This window comes from Chenopodium album, chromosome 26 (assembly GCF_948465745.1).
Source record: "Chenopodium album chromosome 26, dcCheAlbu1.1, whole genome shotgun sequence".
In the NCBI taxonomy this organism is placed as follows: domain Eukaryota; kingdom Viridiplantae; phylum Streptophyta; class Magnoliopsida; order Caryophyllales; family Amaranthaceae; genus Chenopodium; species Chenopodium album.
Window position 1 is genome coordinate 26,406,633 of NC_137859.1, and position 13,908 is coordinate 26,420,540.

At 32.7% G+C, this 13,908-nt stretch overlaps 1 protein-coding gene across 1 annotated transcript; it reads left to right on the top strand.

Moving 5' to 3' along the window:
- Positions 1-2,409: 2,409 nt before the first annotated feature.
- LOC145616941 (protein FAR-RED IMPAIRED RESPONSE 1-like) lies at positions 2,410-3,123 on the top strand. The gene is made up of 2 exons (XM_081671654.1): positions 2,410-2,658; positions 2,863-3,123. The coding sequence occupies exons 1-2, from the start codon at positions 2,410-2,412 to the stop codon at positions 3,121-3,123; spliced, it is 510 nt and encodes a 169-aa protein (XP_081527780.1).
- The last annotated feature ends 10,785 nt before the right edge of the window (positions 3,124-13,908 follow it).

Here is a 13,908-nt window from a genome sequence, read left to right on the forward strand (position 1 = left end):
TCTTGTAGAATGTTTGAAACTTTGCTCATATCAGATCTTTTGTAACAATGGTTATAGTGCTCAATTAAAATGTAAAAAAAAATAGTAGTATGATTGTAGAAAGTTTAAAACATTTTCTCAATTAGACCTTTTGTTATAATATTCAAGTCAAATGTTATTATGAATGTTCAAAACCCTCATCAAAATAAACATATAAATCGGTAATATGTGAGTATATTTGAATTGGTGGACTTAAGTTGGTAATATGGTATACCATCTCTTTTTCCTTGTGAATTTTTGATAATATTGCATTTCTATGGATTTGGAACTGATTAGGGTTCGGGATTAACCCTTGTTGCATAGCTCAGGATGGCAATTTTGTGAATATTTTGAAGTTGGTGTAAGGAAGTGGGCTCAAAGATGCCAACATGTATGCTTACATGTATAATTGAGCAAGTAGTTGACTAATTTTATAAAGGGAAACGAAATAAGGAGCGGGAAATCAAAAGGCATCAATTTTTTTTTTATTTTTCTGTTTCTTCTCGGAAGACTCAGAAAAGGGGGTGGGTTTGAAGGTACTGTAATTGGAGGAAGGCGAAACCAGAATTGAATTCGAAAGACATTGATAAACCTAGAGTGGATTTGACGAACAATTAATTTGATACTCCAATTGAGAAGATTCGAAATCGTTTAGAGGATATATTTGGGGTGGATTTAGCTGAACCCATGCGTGATGTTGAGGAAGGTGGTCATGGCTGCGCAAGGGAGCTACGGTTTGATAGTGAAAATGTAAGTATCTGTAATTGTTGTTGACTATATTTGTTATACGCTATTAATTATCAATTGATTGAAGGAATTTGTGGTTAGGGTTTGTCGAATGTTTATACTATTGGTGGATCTGTTGTTAAAGAGTAATGGATGTATAGTAATGTAACGAATTGCTGTTAATATGATGAATTTTTATAATTATGGTAATTTGAAAGTTATTGGTAAATTTTGTTAAAAATGTTGGCTATGGGAGCTACTTTATCACTATGTGTATTTTAAAGGGGCTTGAAATATCAAAGACAGTAGAAATGATTCATATGATCTGGTATGTTATTATTACAATCTGATTCATATGATAAACATCAAAGACAGTAGAAATGATTTTGTGATTTTATTTGTTAATGGTGGTATGTGCAGAAATTTATGATCAATATAGTTGATTTGTCAATGTGTATGTTACGGTGTGTATTTATGTGTAGTTTGGTTTATTGATATATGTAAGGTGTTAATGTTGGACTTGATTATGAAGATTATGAAGAAGAATGTGTTGGTGGAATAGGAGTAAAGGGTGAATTGATTAGTAGTGATGAAGATGGTGAAGGAGAATTTGAGTATTTAGATGAGGATGAAAGCGAGGGAGATGGTCAGGGATTAGAAAACGATGAGTTGGAAGAAGCAAAAGAGGTTGTAGAAGTGGATCAGGGTTTACAACTCCTAAGAGGAATAGGGGGATGGTTGAGACTGTTTTTGGGGAGGAGGAGGTAGAAATACCACCCCTTGCGGTGGGCATGGTATTTAGTAGTTGGGAAGAAGTAGATACCTATTTTTGGAGATATGGTAGACAGAGGGGGTTTAGTATTGTTAGGGTAGCAGCTAGGTTGGGGAAGGTGAAGAAGGAATTGGGAGAAGGAAGGTGTTGTAAGTAGAAAAGGAATGCAAAGTGGATATGTGAGTGCTACGAGAAACCTTCAAGGAAGCGTAAAGTAGATATTTTAAAGGAAGGTTTGGCACATGATGAGGAAACAGCTTTGAAGCGCAAATAAAAAAAAATGTGGTTGTCCAGTTGAAATATATGTTAGTGTGAATGAGGATAGGAATCGGGTAATTCAAAAGCAGAATTTGGAGCATGATGGTCACATTTTTACACCTAGAAAGGCGAAGGACGTATCGATCTTTCGGAAGCATGAGTTGCTAGAAAAGAACAGTCACTTGGTGAAGCAGGTACAAAATGCGAAGAAGTCTAGGGTTAAAATATTCAAGATGTATAATTCTTCTGCACCTGAGCGCAATGGAGTGGAGGAGATGGCTTTTACTCAAAAGGACTTGGAATATGCAGTCGAGGAGAAGAAGAAACTTCAACTTACGGAGGACGATGCTAATGGGATGATTGAATACTTTAACAAAATGAGTTCAGATAGGTTTGGGAAGGATGGTGCGTTGTAGGATGTTCTATGGGTAGATGCGCGTAGTAGGGCAGCATATGAGGAGTTTTGCGATGTAGTATGTTTTGATAGCACCTACTTGACTAATAAATTTCATCTTCCTTTTGCGGTATTCCTTGTGGTCAACCACCATGGGCAAAGTTTATTGTTTGGGTGTGCCTTAATCTCTCGGGAGACTGAGGAGACGTATGAGTGGGTTTTTAGAACATGGTTGCACTGCATGAGGGGTAAAGCTCCTTTGGCTATCCTTACCGATCAAGATCCTGCTATTCGGAAAGCTATACACCACACAATGCCTGATATGTGCCACAGGTGGTGCATATGTCACATTCTTCAGAAGTTTGGGAAGTACCTAGGTATGATTGAGGACTTCGATGCAATAAAGGATGAGTTGGAAAATATCTATGGCAGTTTGGATGTTGATGAATTTGTTGATCGTTGGGAGGAAGCAATTTTGTACTACGAGTTGGTAGACAATGAGTGACTTGAAGGTATGTCTAAAGTACTTTACTTTGTTAGTTAAATGTATGACATTTTTGTGGTGCAAATTGTATGTTAAATGTTATTGTTTCAGGTTCTTTGATATTTTCAGTTTCACAGTCACACTTACACACATAGTCACACTCAAACCCATACTAAGATTGTATTGTCCATTGTATGTGATTGATACTAGGATATACTGTTGTTTGTGAGAACAGGGCTGTATGAGGAGAGGCACATGTGGATCCTTGCGTATTTGAAGCATTTGTTTTGGGCAGGAATGAAAACAACGCAACGATCGGAGAGTTCTAACCATTTTTTTAAAGGATATGTTGACAAGAACACCACCTTCTCTGAGTTTGTTGTTCGGTATTGTGATGCTATGTTGATTAGAGCGGAACCTGAAGGGATAGCCGACTCAAACACACTGCATTATGTCAGGCCAAGTCACTGATTTCCCAGCGGATTTATTGTTCTAAAAGTGCTATACAGACGCCAAATTCAAAGAAGTGCAGCGGGAGTGCACTAAGATTTTGTATTTGCGTTGCTTGGATCAAATTGAAATAGGGATTAATATGGTTGAGTTTGTAATTGATGATCATATTTGGTTGAAGCCTAAATATGCAAGGAAAGCGGAAGTGATGAAAGCACGGAGATGCTATAGGGTGTGTTTTGACAGGATCACATATGAAGCTGTATGTGATTATAAACACTATGAGTGTCGTGGGATATATATTTTGTAGGCACATGATCCTTATGTATGATCATAGTGGAGTCACCATTGTTCCTGAGAAGTATGTTTAGCGTCGTTGGCGAAAGGACGTGCAACGGAAGCACACACGAGTTAAAGTGGCGTACCACGATCCATTGAAGACAGATGAAGTGTGACAGTATCACAAACTTATGGGTACTTATGAACCCATTTTCTCCAAGCTTCTACTTGTAAGGAAGGTGTTGAGGCCGTGGCAGAGCTTTTGCAATTGATGGATGTGAGAGTTGATGAGGTTTTAGCAATGATAGCCAAAAAGCGTGAAGAAGCAGCAAAGGAGAGTGCTAATGCTGCTCACACTGAAACTGCAGCTAGTACTGTTCGCACACCCTCCTCAGTTGGACAAAACAAAAGACCAGAGGGCACATACACACCTGGGGTTCAAGGTTTAGGATTGCCAAACACTAGTACACTAGGCAGTGCTGTAATCCCCCGTATTTTTAAATATATTAGTAATGAAATTATGTTTTATTCATAATTTTTATTTGTATTTTTTTTTTCGGATTTAATTTCAAAAGTTTCAAATTATTTTTGGGTTTGATGAACGATTTTATTACAAAGAACTTTTTATGAACCTTTCTTCACTAATTTATGTCCAACAAACCAAACCCATTTTCCTTTCTTAATTGGCCCATTAATTTTATGAGGCCCAACCTTAAAACTAACCCTACACCACTCTCTCTCTTATAAATACCCCATACATCCCCAAAATTTCCCCACACAAAAGGTTAGTTTTATTTCCTTTCTCTTTTGTTTTATTAATTTGTGTAATTATAATTATTTATGGGTTTTGATTTTATTGTTTGAATCAATTTAATTGGTATCAAATTGTATTTTGATGATTCAACTTTATAATTTCAGATTTTATAAATGTTATAATTTTCAGATTTTGTAAATTTAATAACCTAGGGTTTTTAATTATTGAAAATCATGATTTTAGGGTTTTTATGAACAATTGATTTAGGGCTTTTATAGTAATGATGTTTTGAAATTTTGGTGATTATATTACTAATTAGTTTCCAGATTATTTTGAACACGTAAATTCGTATTTTAATGTTTAGATTTCGGTTCGTTAATATTAATCCCGTTTTAATCCCGGTTAGGTTCTGAACTCATCCGATTTTGACAAAAAAGTAGTGTTTTCCATGTGGAAACAATGTTTTAAGAAAGACTCACTACCTTTGGTAGTGAGCACCACCTTCTCGTGGCCAAATTCTGCCTCTAAATATGATTTTCGGGCAGTTTTTCATTTTTAACGAAGTTTTTTATTTTTAAAATTTTATCCTTGAGTTTGATTAATAAAATTAATTATTTTTAAAGTTAATTAAGCATATAAATATATGTTTTATTTATTTTAATAAGTTTTTCATCATATTATATTGTTGGAAATTACTTGGGATAGTAATATTAATTGTTGGTTGTTTTCTAGGAAGTGATTATTCCCTAGGAGAATTTTAAGTGATTAAAAGTGGCTCAAAAGGATTGTTTGTATGAGGTACGTACATGTCTACTTCGTTATAAGTAGTATCATGTTTAGGTACCAAAAGGAAAGAACTTAGTTTCATGATTAGGGAACACTTGGATGGAAATTGTTTGGTTACACATTGATTTAATTCATGTGCTTATGTTTATGAAACATGTTTTGGTGAATTGATTATGTTTGTATGGAATTATGGATGCAAACATGTTGAATTATATTGGATAAAATGTTTGTATGGAATGTTGATACAAGCATAATTTTATTGGATTGGTTTGTTAACCACATTTGGTTTATTAAAGGATTGGAATTGAATGGTTTAAGTGGAATGAATTTATTAATTATTCCACAAGGTTATTATTATTTATTTATTACTCACTCATAACTTGTTAGTATGTTGAGTAAAGGTGGATTAAGCCGAAATGGCTAGGTGAGTTGACTATGTTCAACAATTTTGGATAATTTGGAAGTTTAATGGAATTAAAGGTTAATTTGTGATGTGATCACCATTGTCTTAAATAAGATTAAAAACGAATTGATGTATGATTGTTATGTATGGTCTTCTTGATTGAGTCGGCTATTAATTAAAATTGTAATCACGTAAAGTGAAACATGGATGAGCAATAAAACTCTGGAAAGCGTGCACTTCTAGAGTATTGACAATTATGGGTTGGGGTACACGGTGTTAGCCCGTGGCTTTTCGAGGCTTGTTTGATCAACATGTCCTCTTCTCTTTTGGTATTTACATTTTATTTTATAATGAAAGTTAGATGGGATCCTAGACTAACTTTGTGAGAATGGAGTCGCGCCCATTCTTGCATCGCGCTAAACTTTTATTTCAAATGGTCATTTGGGACCTGGATTGGACAACCTGGTCTATTGCTTACTCCAAACTAAATTAAATTTATTAAATTGAATATGATGAGTCAAGTGTTTGGAATTGGTTAGTAAGTATGTTGAGTCAATTGAATTGTCTAAGTGTGGAGACTTGATTAATGAATTCGTGTTGTATGTTTAATTACTTTAATTAATTGAGCATGCTAGGTTTGGTACGTTGTAGCTTGTATGTACTCAGCTTTGCTGATTGCGTGCTTTTGTGTGTGTTTTCTTTTGGTCATGGCCTTCGCCTTTCAATGACCCTGTGATGATCCAATTATTACACTTGTATTATTGGGGAGCAGTATGCACAGGTTAGCTTGATGATGTGAAGTTAAGGGATTTGACAAACGCATTGTCAAGGGATTGGTGTGATTGAGAGTATTCGATTCTTGTGTTGAACTTATTTATGCTTTGCTATTTCGTTTATGTTTTGGATTTTTAATATTGGTTTGGTTTTAAATAAGGGCCTTATATGGTTCCAATTTGTAAGCTTTGACTTATTCGTTTTCTAAATTGTGTTATTTTAAATACTTAAGTTTGATTTTTCCGCTGCGATACTTTGATAAAGCCTTAACGTTTTAACACGTGGCGGTAACATGTCAATGGTTCTCCACTATTTTATTTAAAGTAAGTGGTTTGAAAAAGGGAGAATTATTGGGGTGTTACAAAGTGGTATCTGGGAGCTTAGGTTCGATTTAATTACCACCAAATTTAATTTAAAGTTTTTAGGCGCCTAACGTTTTAAATCTAATGAGTTTATTCGACTACCTTATTTAAAGTTAACTTAGATTTTCAAAAATTATTCTATTCTAATATATTTATTTCGGCATTTAATAAAAAAAGTTTATTTATTTGTTTTATATATTTTCAAAGTATTTTTGTTATTTTGAAATAAAATGAATTTAATTATTTATTTTTATTCCTAACTTGTGTGCTTATTTTGCTTATCGGTGAGATTTGGGTAGCATTAGAAAGGGCGTATAGAATAGATTATTTATTTCTTTATGCATTGTAATTAATTACTTAATGCTTTTATATTGTATGAAGTGATCATGCAAGTTATTTAATTGTGTATGTTCATGTAATGGTGCAAACTTGAGTGATCACTTAGTATCATGTTTAAGGATTAAAGCATGTCATATGGAATGGAATGGAATGAGATTCTTTGTGTAATGTGAAATGTTTAAATGATTTAATTTATTTGTGTGAAGCATGTAATTATGTGTCTACTAATGTGTGTTAATTTAATGATGTTATGCACTTGATGCATGAATTTTGGTGGAATTGAATCAAGGGAATTATTTTATTTAATTTTCGTGTGCGTAGGAATGATTAAAAATAAATAATCATTTCCTTTGAAAGTGACTTATTAGGGGCGATTGTGTGGCCGTGTCCACCTTTCTACCTTAATATATATATTTGATGATTATGAATGTGATTTATTAAGCAAGAAGAGTTTTTTTTTCGCGCTGATGTCAGCCTAAGAGTGTGTTACATTTCTAGGTAGAGAAGGAGGATGGCTAACAATGATGCTTTAGCTGCTGCTATTAGGACTAGTTGAACCAAATTCGATTGACTTGCTTATTAGTTTGCCTACTAGTGAGGTTGTGAGGTGCACCAAGATACATAAGGGTTTACCTTTGAGGATTGGAGAGACTGATTTTCCATCTGATCTTATAGAATTTGAGTTGGATGACCTTGATGTCATTTTGGGAATAGATTGGTTAGCCACTTATAAGCTAATATAAGATTGATTGTGAGATAAAGAATGTTTACTTAAGGAGTTCTTTGGGGGAGATTGTGTATTACAGACGTTTTGGGAAACCAAATGGTATTGGGATTATTTCTGCGTTAAAGTTGTCAAAACTTGTACGTAAGGGACATCCTTTGTTCTTTTATTGTGTGCAAGACTTGGAAATGAGTAGTAAGTGAATGTGGAAGATGTGCCAATTGTGAATGAGTTTTGGATGTATTTTGTGAAGAAGAAATATGGGAGCATGAGATTGTGGATCGATTATAGAGAGTTGAAATAATGTCACAATAAAGAATAAGTACCCACTACCCAAGATCGATGATTTGTTTGATCAATTGAAGGGAGCTAGTGTGTTTTTCAAGATTGATTTACGTTCGGGGTATCATCAATTAAGAGTGGCTGATAAGGATATACCTAAGACTGCTTTTAGGATTAGATATGGGCACTACGAGTTTACAGTTTTGTCTTTTGAGTTGACCAATGCACTTGCAATTTTTATAGACTTGATGAATCGAGTATTCCATGAACAAGTTTGTAGTTGTTTTTATTGATGATATTTTGGTATACTCGAAAAGTGAGGAAAACATGAGCCATTGGGAGGCCGAGGATGATATGAGAAAGAGATAACCTAAGTTGTTTAATGAGGTGAGTTACGAGGGCGTAACTCTTGTTCTTTAAGGGGGGTAGAATGCGTATAATTTCGCCTTTTTTTTTTTTTACCCTATTTTATGCTATTTTATGGTGTTTTCATGCTTTTCATAGCAATTTTATTTGTTTATGCATCTAGAGAAGTGCGTAAATTGGGATGGTGATAAAGTATTAGTGTCGATATTATGACACAATTGGAATTCCAGCAACATAATTTTGAAATTTTTGAAATGGCTTTATGCAAAAGTTTTGCAATTTAAGGGATTTTGTGCTAAGTTTCGGGACGAAACTTCTTTTAAGAGGGGTAGATTGTAATCCCCCGTATTTTTAAATATATTAGTAATGAAATTATGTTTTATTCATAATTTTTATTTGTATTTTTTTTTTTCGGATTTAATTTCAAAAGTTTCAAATTATTTTTGGGTTTGATGAACGATTTTATTACAAAGAACTTTTTATGAACCTTTCTTCACTAATTTATGTCCAACAAACCAAACCCATTTTCCTTTCTTAATTGGCCCATTAATTTTATGAGGCCCAACCTTAAAACTAACCCTACACCACTCTCTCTCTTATAAATACCCCATACATCCCCAAAATTTCCCCACACAAAAGGTTAGTTTTATTTCCTTTCTCTTTTGTTTTATTAATTTGTGTAATTATAATTATTTATGGGTTTTGATTTTATTGTTTGAATCAATTTAATTGGTATCAAATTGTATTTTGATGATTCAACTTTATAATTTCAGATTTTATAAATGTTATAATTTTCAGATTTTGTAAATTTAATAACCTAGGGTTTTTAATTATTGAAAATCATGATTTTAGGGTTTTTATGAACAATTGATTTAGGGCTTTTATAGTAATGATGTTTTGAAATTTTGGTGATTATATTACTAATTAGTTTCCAGATTATTTTGAACACGTAAATTCGTATTTTAATGTTTAGATTTCGGTTCGTTAATATTAATCCCGTTTTAATCCCGGTTAGGTTCTGAACTCATCCGATTTTGACAAAAAAGTAGTGTTTTCCATGTGGAAACAATGTTTTAAGAAAGACTCACTACCTTTGGTAGTGAGCACCACCTTCTCGTGGCCAAATTCTGCCTCTAAATATGATTTTCGGGCAGTTTTTCATTTTTAACGAAGTTTTTTATTTTTAAAATTTTATCCTTGAGTTTGATTAATAAAATTAATTATTTTTAAAGTTAATTAAGCATATAAATATATGTTTTATTTATTTTAATAAGTTTTTCATCATATTATATTGTTGGAAATTACTTGGGATAGTAATATTAATTGTTGGTTGTTTTCTAGGAAGTGATTATTCCCTAGGAGAATTTTAAGTGATTAAAAGTGGCTCAAAAGGATTGTTTGTATGAGGTACGTACATGTCTACTTCGTTATAAGTAGTATCATGTTTAGGTACCAAAAGGAAAGAACTTAGTTTCATGATTAGGGAACACTTGGATGGAAATTGTTTGGTTACACATTGATTTAATTCATGTGCTTATGTTTATGAAACATGTTTTGGTGAATTGATTATGTTTGTATGGAATTATGGATGCAAACATGTTGAATTATATTGGATAAAATGTTTGTATGGAATGTTGATACAAGCATAATTTTATTGGATTGGTTTGTTAACCACATTTGGTTTATTAAAGGATTGGAATTGAATGGTTTAAGTGGAATGAATTTATTAATTATTCCACAAGGTTATTATTATTTATTTATTACTCACTCATAACTTGTTAGTATGTTGAGTAAAGGTGGATTAAGCCGAAATGGCTAGGTGAGTTGACTATGTTCAACAATTTTGGATAATTTGGAAGTTTAATGGAATTAAAGGTTAATTTGTGATGTGATCACCATTGTCTTAAATAAGATTAAAAACGAATTGATGTATGATTGTTATGTATGGTCTTCTTGATTGAGTCGGCTATTAATTAAAATTGTAATCACGTAAAGTGAAACATGGATGAGCAATAAAACTCTGGAAAGCGTGCACTTCTAGAGTATTGACAATTATGGGTTGGGGTACACGGTGGTAGCCCGTGGCTTTTCGAGGCTTGTTTGATCAACATGTCCTCTTCTCTTTTGGTATTTACATTTTATTTTATAATGAAAGTTAGATGGGATCCTAGACTAACTTTGTGAGAATGGAGTCGCGCCCATTCTTGCATCGCGCTAAACTTTTATTTCAAATGGTCATTTGGGACCTGGATTGGACAACCTGGTCTATTGCTTACTCCAAACTAAATTAAATTTATTAAATTGAATATGATGAGTCAAGTGTTTGGAATTGGTTAGTAAGTATGTTGAGTCAATTGAATTGTCTAAGTGTGGAGACTTGATTAATGAATTCGTGTTGTATGTTTAATTACTTTAATTAATTGAGCATGCTAGGTTTGGTACGTTGTAGCTTGTATGTACTCAGCTTTGCTGATTGCGTGCTTTTGTGTGTGTTTTCTTTTGGTCATGGCCTTCGCCTTTCAATGACCCTGTGATGATCCAATTATTACACTTGTATTATTGGGGAGCAGTATGCACAGGTTAGCTTGATGATGTGAAGTTAAGGGATTTGACAAACGCATTGTCAAGGGATTGGTGTGATTGAGAGTATTCGATTCTTGTGTTGAACTTATTTATGCTTTGCTATTTCGTTTATGTTTTGGATTTTTAATATTGGTTTGGTTTTAAATAAGGGCCTTATATGGTTCCAATTTGTAAGCTTTGACTTATTCGTTTTCTAAATTGTGTTATTTTAAATACTTAAGTTTGATTTTTCCGCTGCGATACTTTGATAAAGCCTTAACGTTTTAACACGTGGCGGTAACATGTCAATGGTTCTCCACTATTTTATTTAAAGTAAGTGGTTTGAAAAAGGGAGAATTATTGGGGTGTTACAAAGTGGTATCTGGGAGCTTAGGTTCGATTTAATTACCACCAAATTTAATTTAAAGTTTTTAGGCGCCTAACGTTTTAAATCTAATGAGTTTATTCGACTACCTTATTTAAAGTTAACTTAGATTTTCAAAAATTATTCTATTCTAATATATTTATTTCGGCATTTAATAAAAAAAGTTTATTTATTTGTTTTATATATTTTCAAAGTATTTTTGTTATTTTGAAATAAAATGAATTTAATTATTTATTTTTATTCCTAACTTGTGTGCTTATTTTGCTTATCGGTGAGATTTGGGTAGCATTAGAAAGGGCGTATAGAATAGATTATTTATTTCTTTATGCATTGTAATTAATTACTTAATGCTTTTATATTGTATGAAGTGATCATGCAAGTTATTTAATTGTGTATGTTCATGTAATGGTGCAAACTTGAGTGATCACTTAGTATCATGTTTAAGGATTAAAGCATGTCATATGGAATGGAATGGAATGAGATTCTTTGTGTAATGTGAAATGTTTAAATGATTTAATTTATTTGTGTGAAGCATGTAATTATGTGTCTACTAATGTGTGTTAATTTAATGATGTTATGCACTTGATGCATGAATTTTGGTGGAATTGAATCAAGGGAATTATTTTATTTAATTTTCGTGTGCGTAGGAATGATTAAAAATAAATAATCATTTCCTTTGAAAGTGACTTATTAGGGGCGATTGTGTGGCCGTGTCCACCTTTCTACCTTAATATATATATTTGATGATTATGAATGTGATTTATTAAGCAAGAAGAGTTTTTTTTTCGCGCTGATGTCAGCCTAAGAGTGTGTTACATTTCTAGGTAGAGAAGGAGGATGGCTAACAATGATGCTTTAGCTGCTGCTATTAGGACTAGTTGAACCAAATTCGATTGACTTGCTTATTAGTTTGCCTACTAGTGAGGTTGTGAGGTGCACCAAGATACATAAGGGTTTACCTTTGAGGATTGGAGAGACTGATTTTCCATCTGATCTTATAGAATTTGAGTTGGATGACCTTGATGTCATTTTGGGAATAGATTGGTTAGCCACTTATAAGCTAATATAAGATTGATTGTGAGATAAAGAATGTTTACTTAAGGAGTTCTTTGGGGGAGATTGTGTATTACAGACGTTTTGGGAAACCAAATGGTATTGGGATTATTTCTGCGTTAAAGTTGTCAAAACTTGTACGTAAGGGACATCCTTTGTTCTTTTATTGTGTGCAAGACTTGGAAATGAGTAGTAAGTGAATGTGGAAGATGTGCCAATTGTGAATGAGTTTTGGATGTATTTTGTGAAGAAGAAATATGGGAGCATGAGATTGTGGATCGATTATAGAGAGTTGAAATAATGTCACAATAAAGAATAAGTACCCACTACCCAAGATCGATGATTTGTTTGATCAATTGAAGGGAGCTAGTGTGTTTTTCAAGATTGATTTACGTTCGGGGTATCATCAATTAAGAGTGGCTGATAAGGATATACCTAAGACTGCTTTTAGGATTAGATATGGGCACTACGAGTTTACAGTTTTGTCTTTTGAGTTGACCAATGCACTTGCAATTTTTATAGACTTGATGAATCGAGTATTCCATGAACAAGTTTGTAGTTGTTTTTATTGATGATATTTTGGTATACTCGAAAAGTGAGGAAAACATGAGCCATTGGGAGGCCGAGGATGATATGAGAAAGAGATAACCTAAGTTGTTTAATGAGGTGAGTTACGAGGGCGTAACTCTTGTTCTTTAAGGGGGGTAGAATGCGTATAATTTCGCCTTTTTTTTTTTTTACCCTATTTTATGCTATTTTATGGTGTTTTCATGCTTTTCATAGCAATTTTATTTGTTTATGCATCTAGAGAAGTGCGTAAATTGGGATGGTGATAAAGTATTAGTGTCGATATTATGACACAATTGGAATTCCAGCAACATAATTTTGAAATTTTTGAAATGGCTTTATGCAAAAGTTTTGCAATTTAAGGGATTTTGTGCTAAGTTTCGGGACGAAACTTCTTTTAAGAGGGGTAGATTGTAATCCCCCGTATTTTTAAATATATTAGTAATGAAATTATGTTTTATTCATAATTTTTATTTGTATTTTTTTTTTTCGGATTTAATTTCAAAAGTTTCAAATTATTTTTGGGTTTGATGAACGATTTTATTACAAAGAACTTTTTATGAACCTTTCTTCACTAATTTATGTCCAACAAACCAAACCCATTTTCCTTTCTTAATTGGCCCATTAATTTTATGAGGCCCAACCTTAAAACTAACCCTACACCACTCTCTCTCTTATAAATACCCCATACATCCCCAAAATTTCCCCACACAAAAGGTTAGTTTTATTTCCTTTCTCTTTTGTTTTATTAATTTGTGTAATTATAATTATTTATGGGTTTTGATTTTATTGTTTGAATCAATTTAATTGGTATCAAATTGTATTTTGATGATTCAACTTTATAATTTCAGATTTTATAAATGTTATAATTTTCAGATTTTGTAAATTTAATAACCTAGGGTTTTTAATTATTGAAAATCATGATTTTAGGGTTTTTATGAACAATTGATTTAGGGCTTTTATAGTAATGATGTTTTGAAATTTTGGTGATTATATTACTAATTAGTTTCCAGATTATTTTGAACACGTAAATTCGTATTTTAATGTTTAGATTTCGGTTCGTTAATATTAATCCCGTTTTAATCCCGGTTAGGTTCTGAACTCATCCGATTTTGACAAAAAAGTAGTGTTTTCCATGTGGAAACAATGTTTTAAGAAAGACTCACTACC

Coding starts and splice junctions, on each gene's coding strand:
- LOC145616941 (XM_081671654.1), top strand. CDS start 2,410: ATGAGGGGTAAAGCTCCTTTGGCTATCCTTACCGATCAAGATCCTGCT. Junction 2,659..2,862: donor CAATTTTGTACTACGAGTTG/GTAGACAATGAG, acceptor GATTGATACTAG/GATATACTGTTGTTTGTGAG.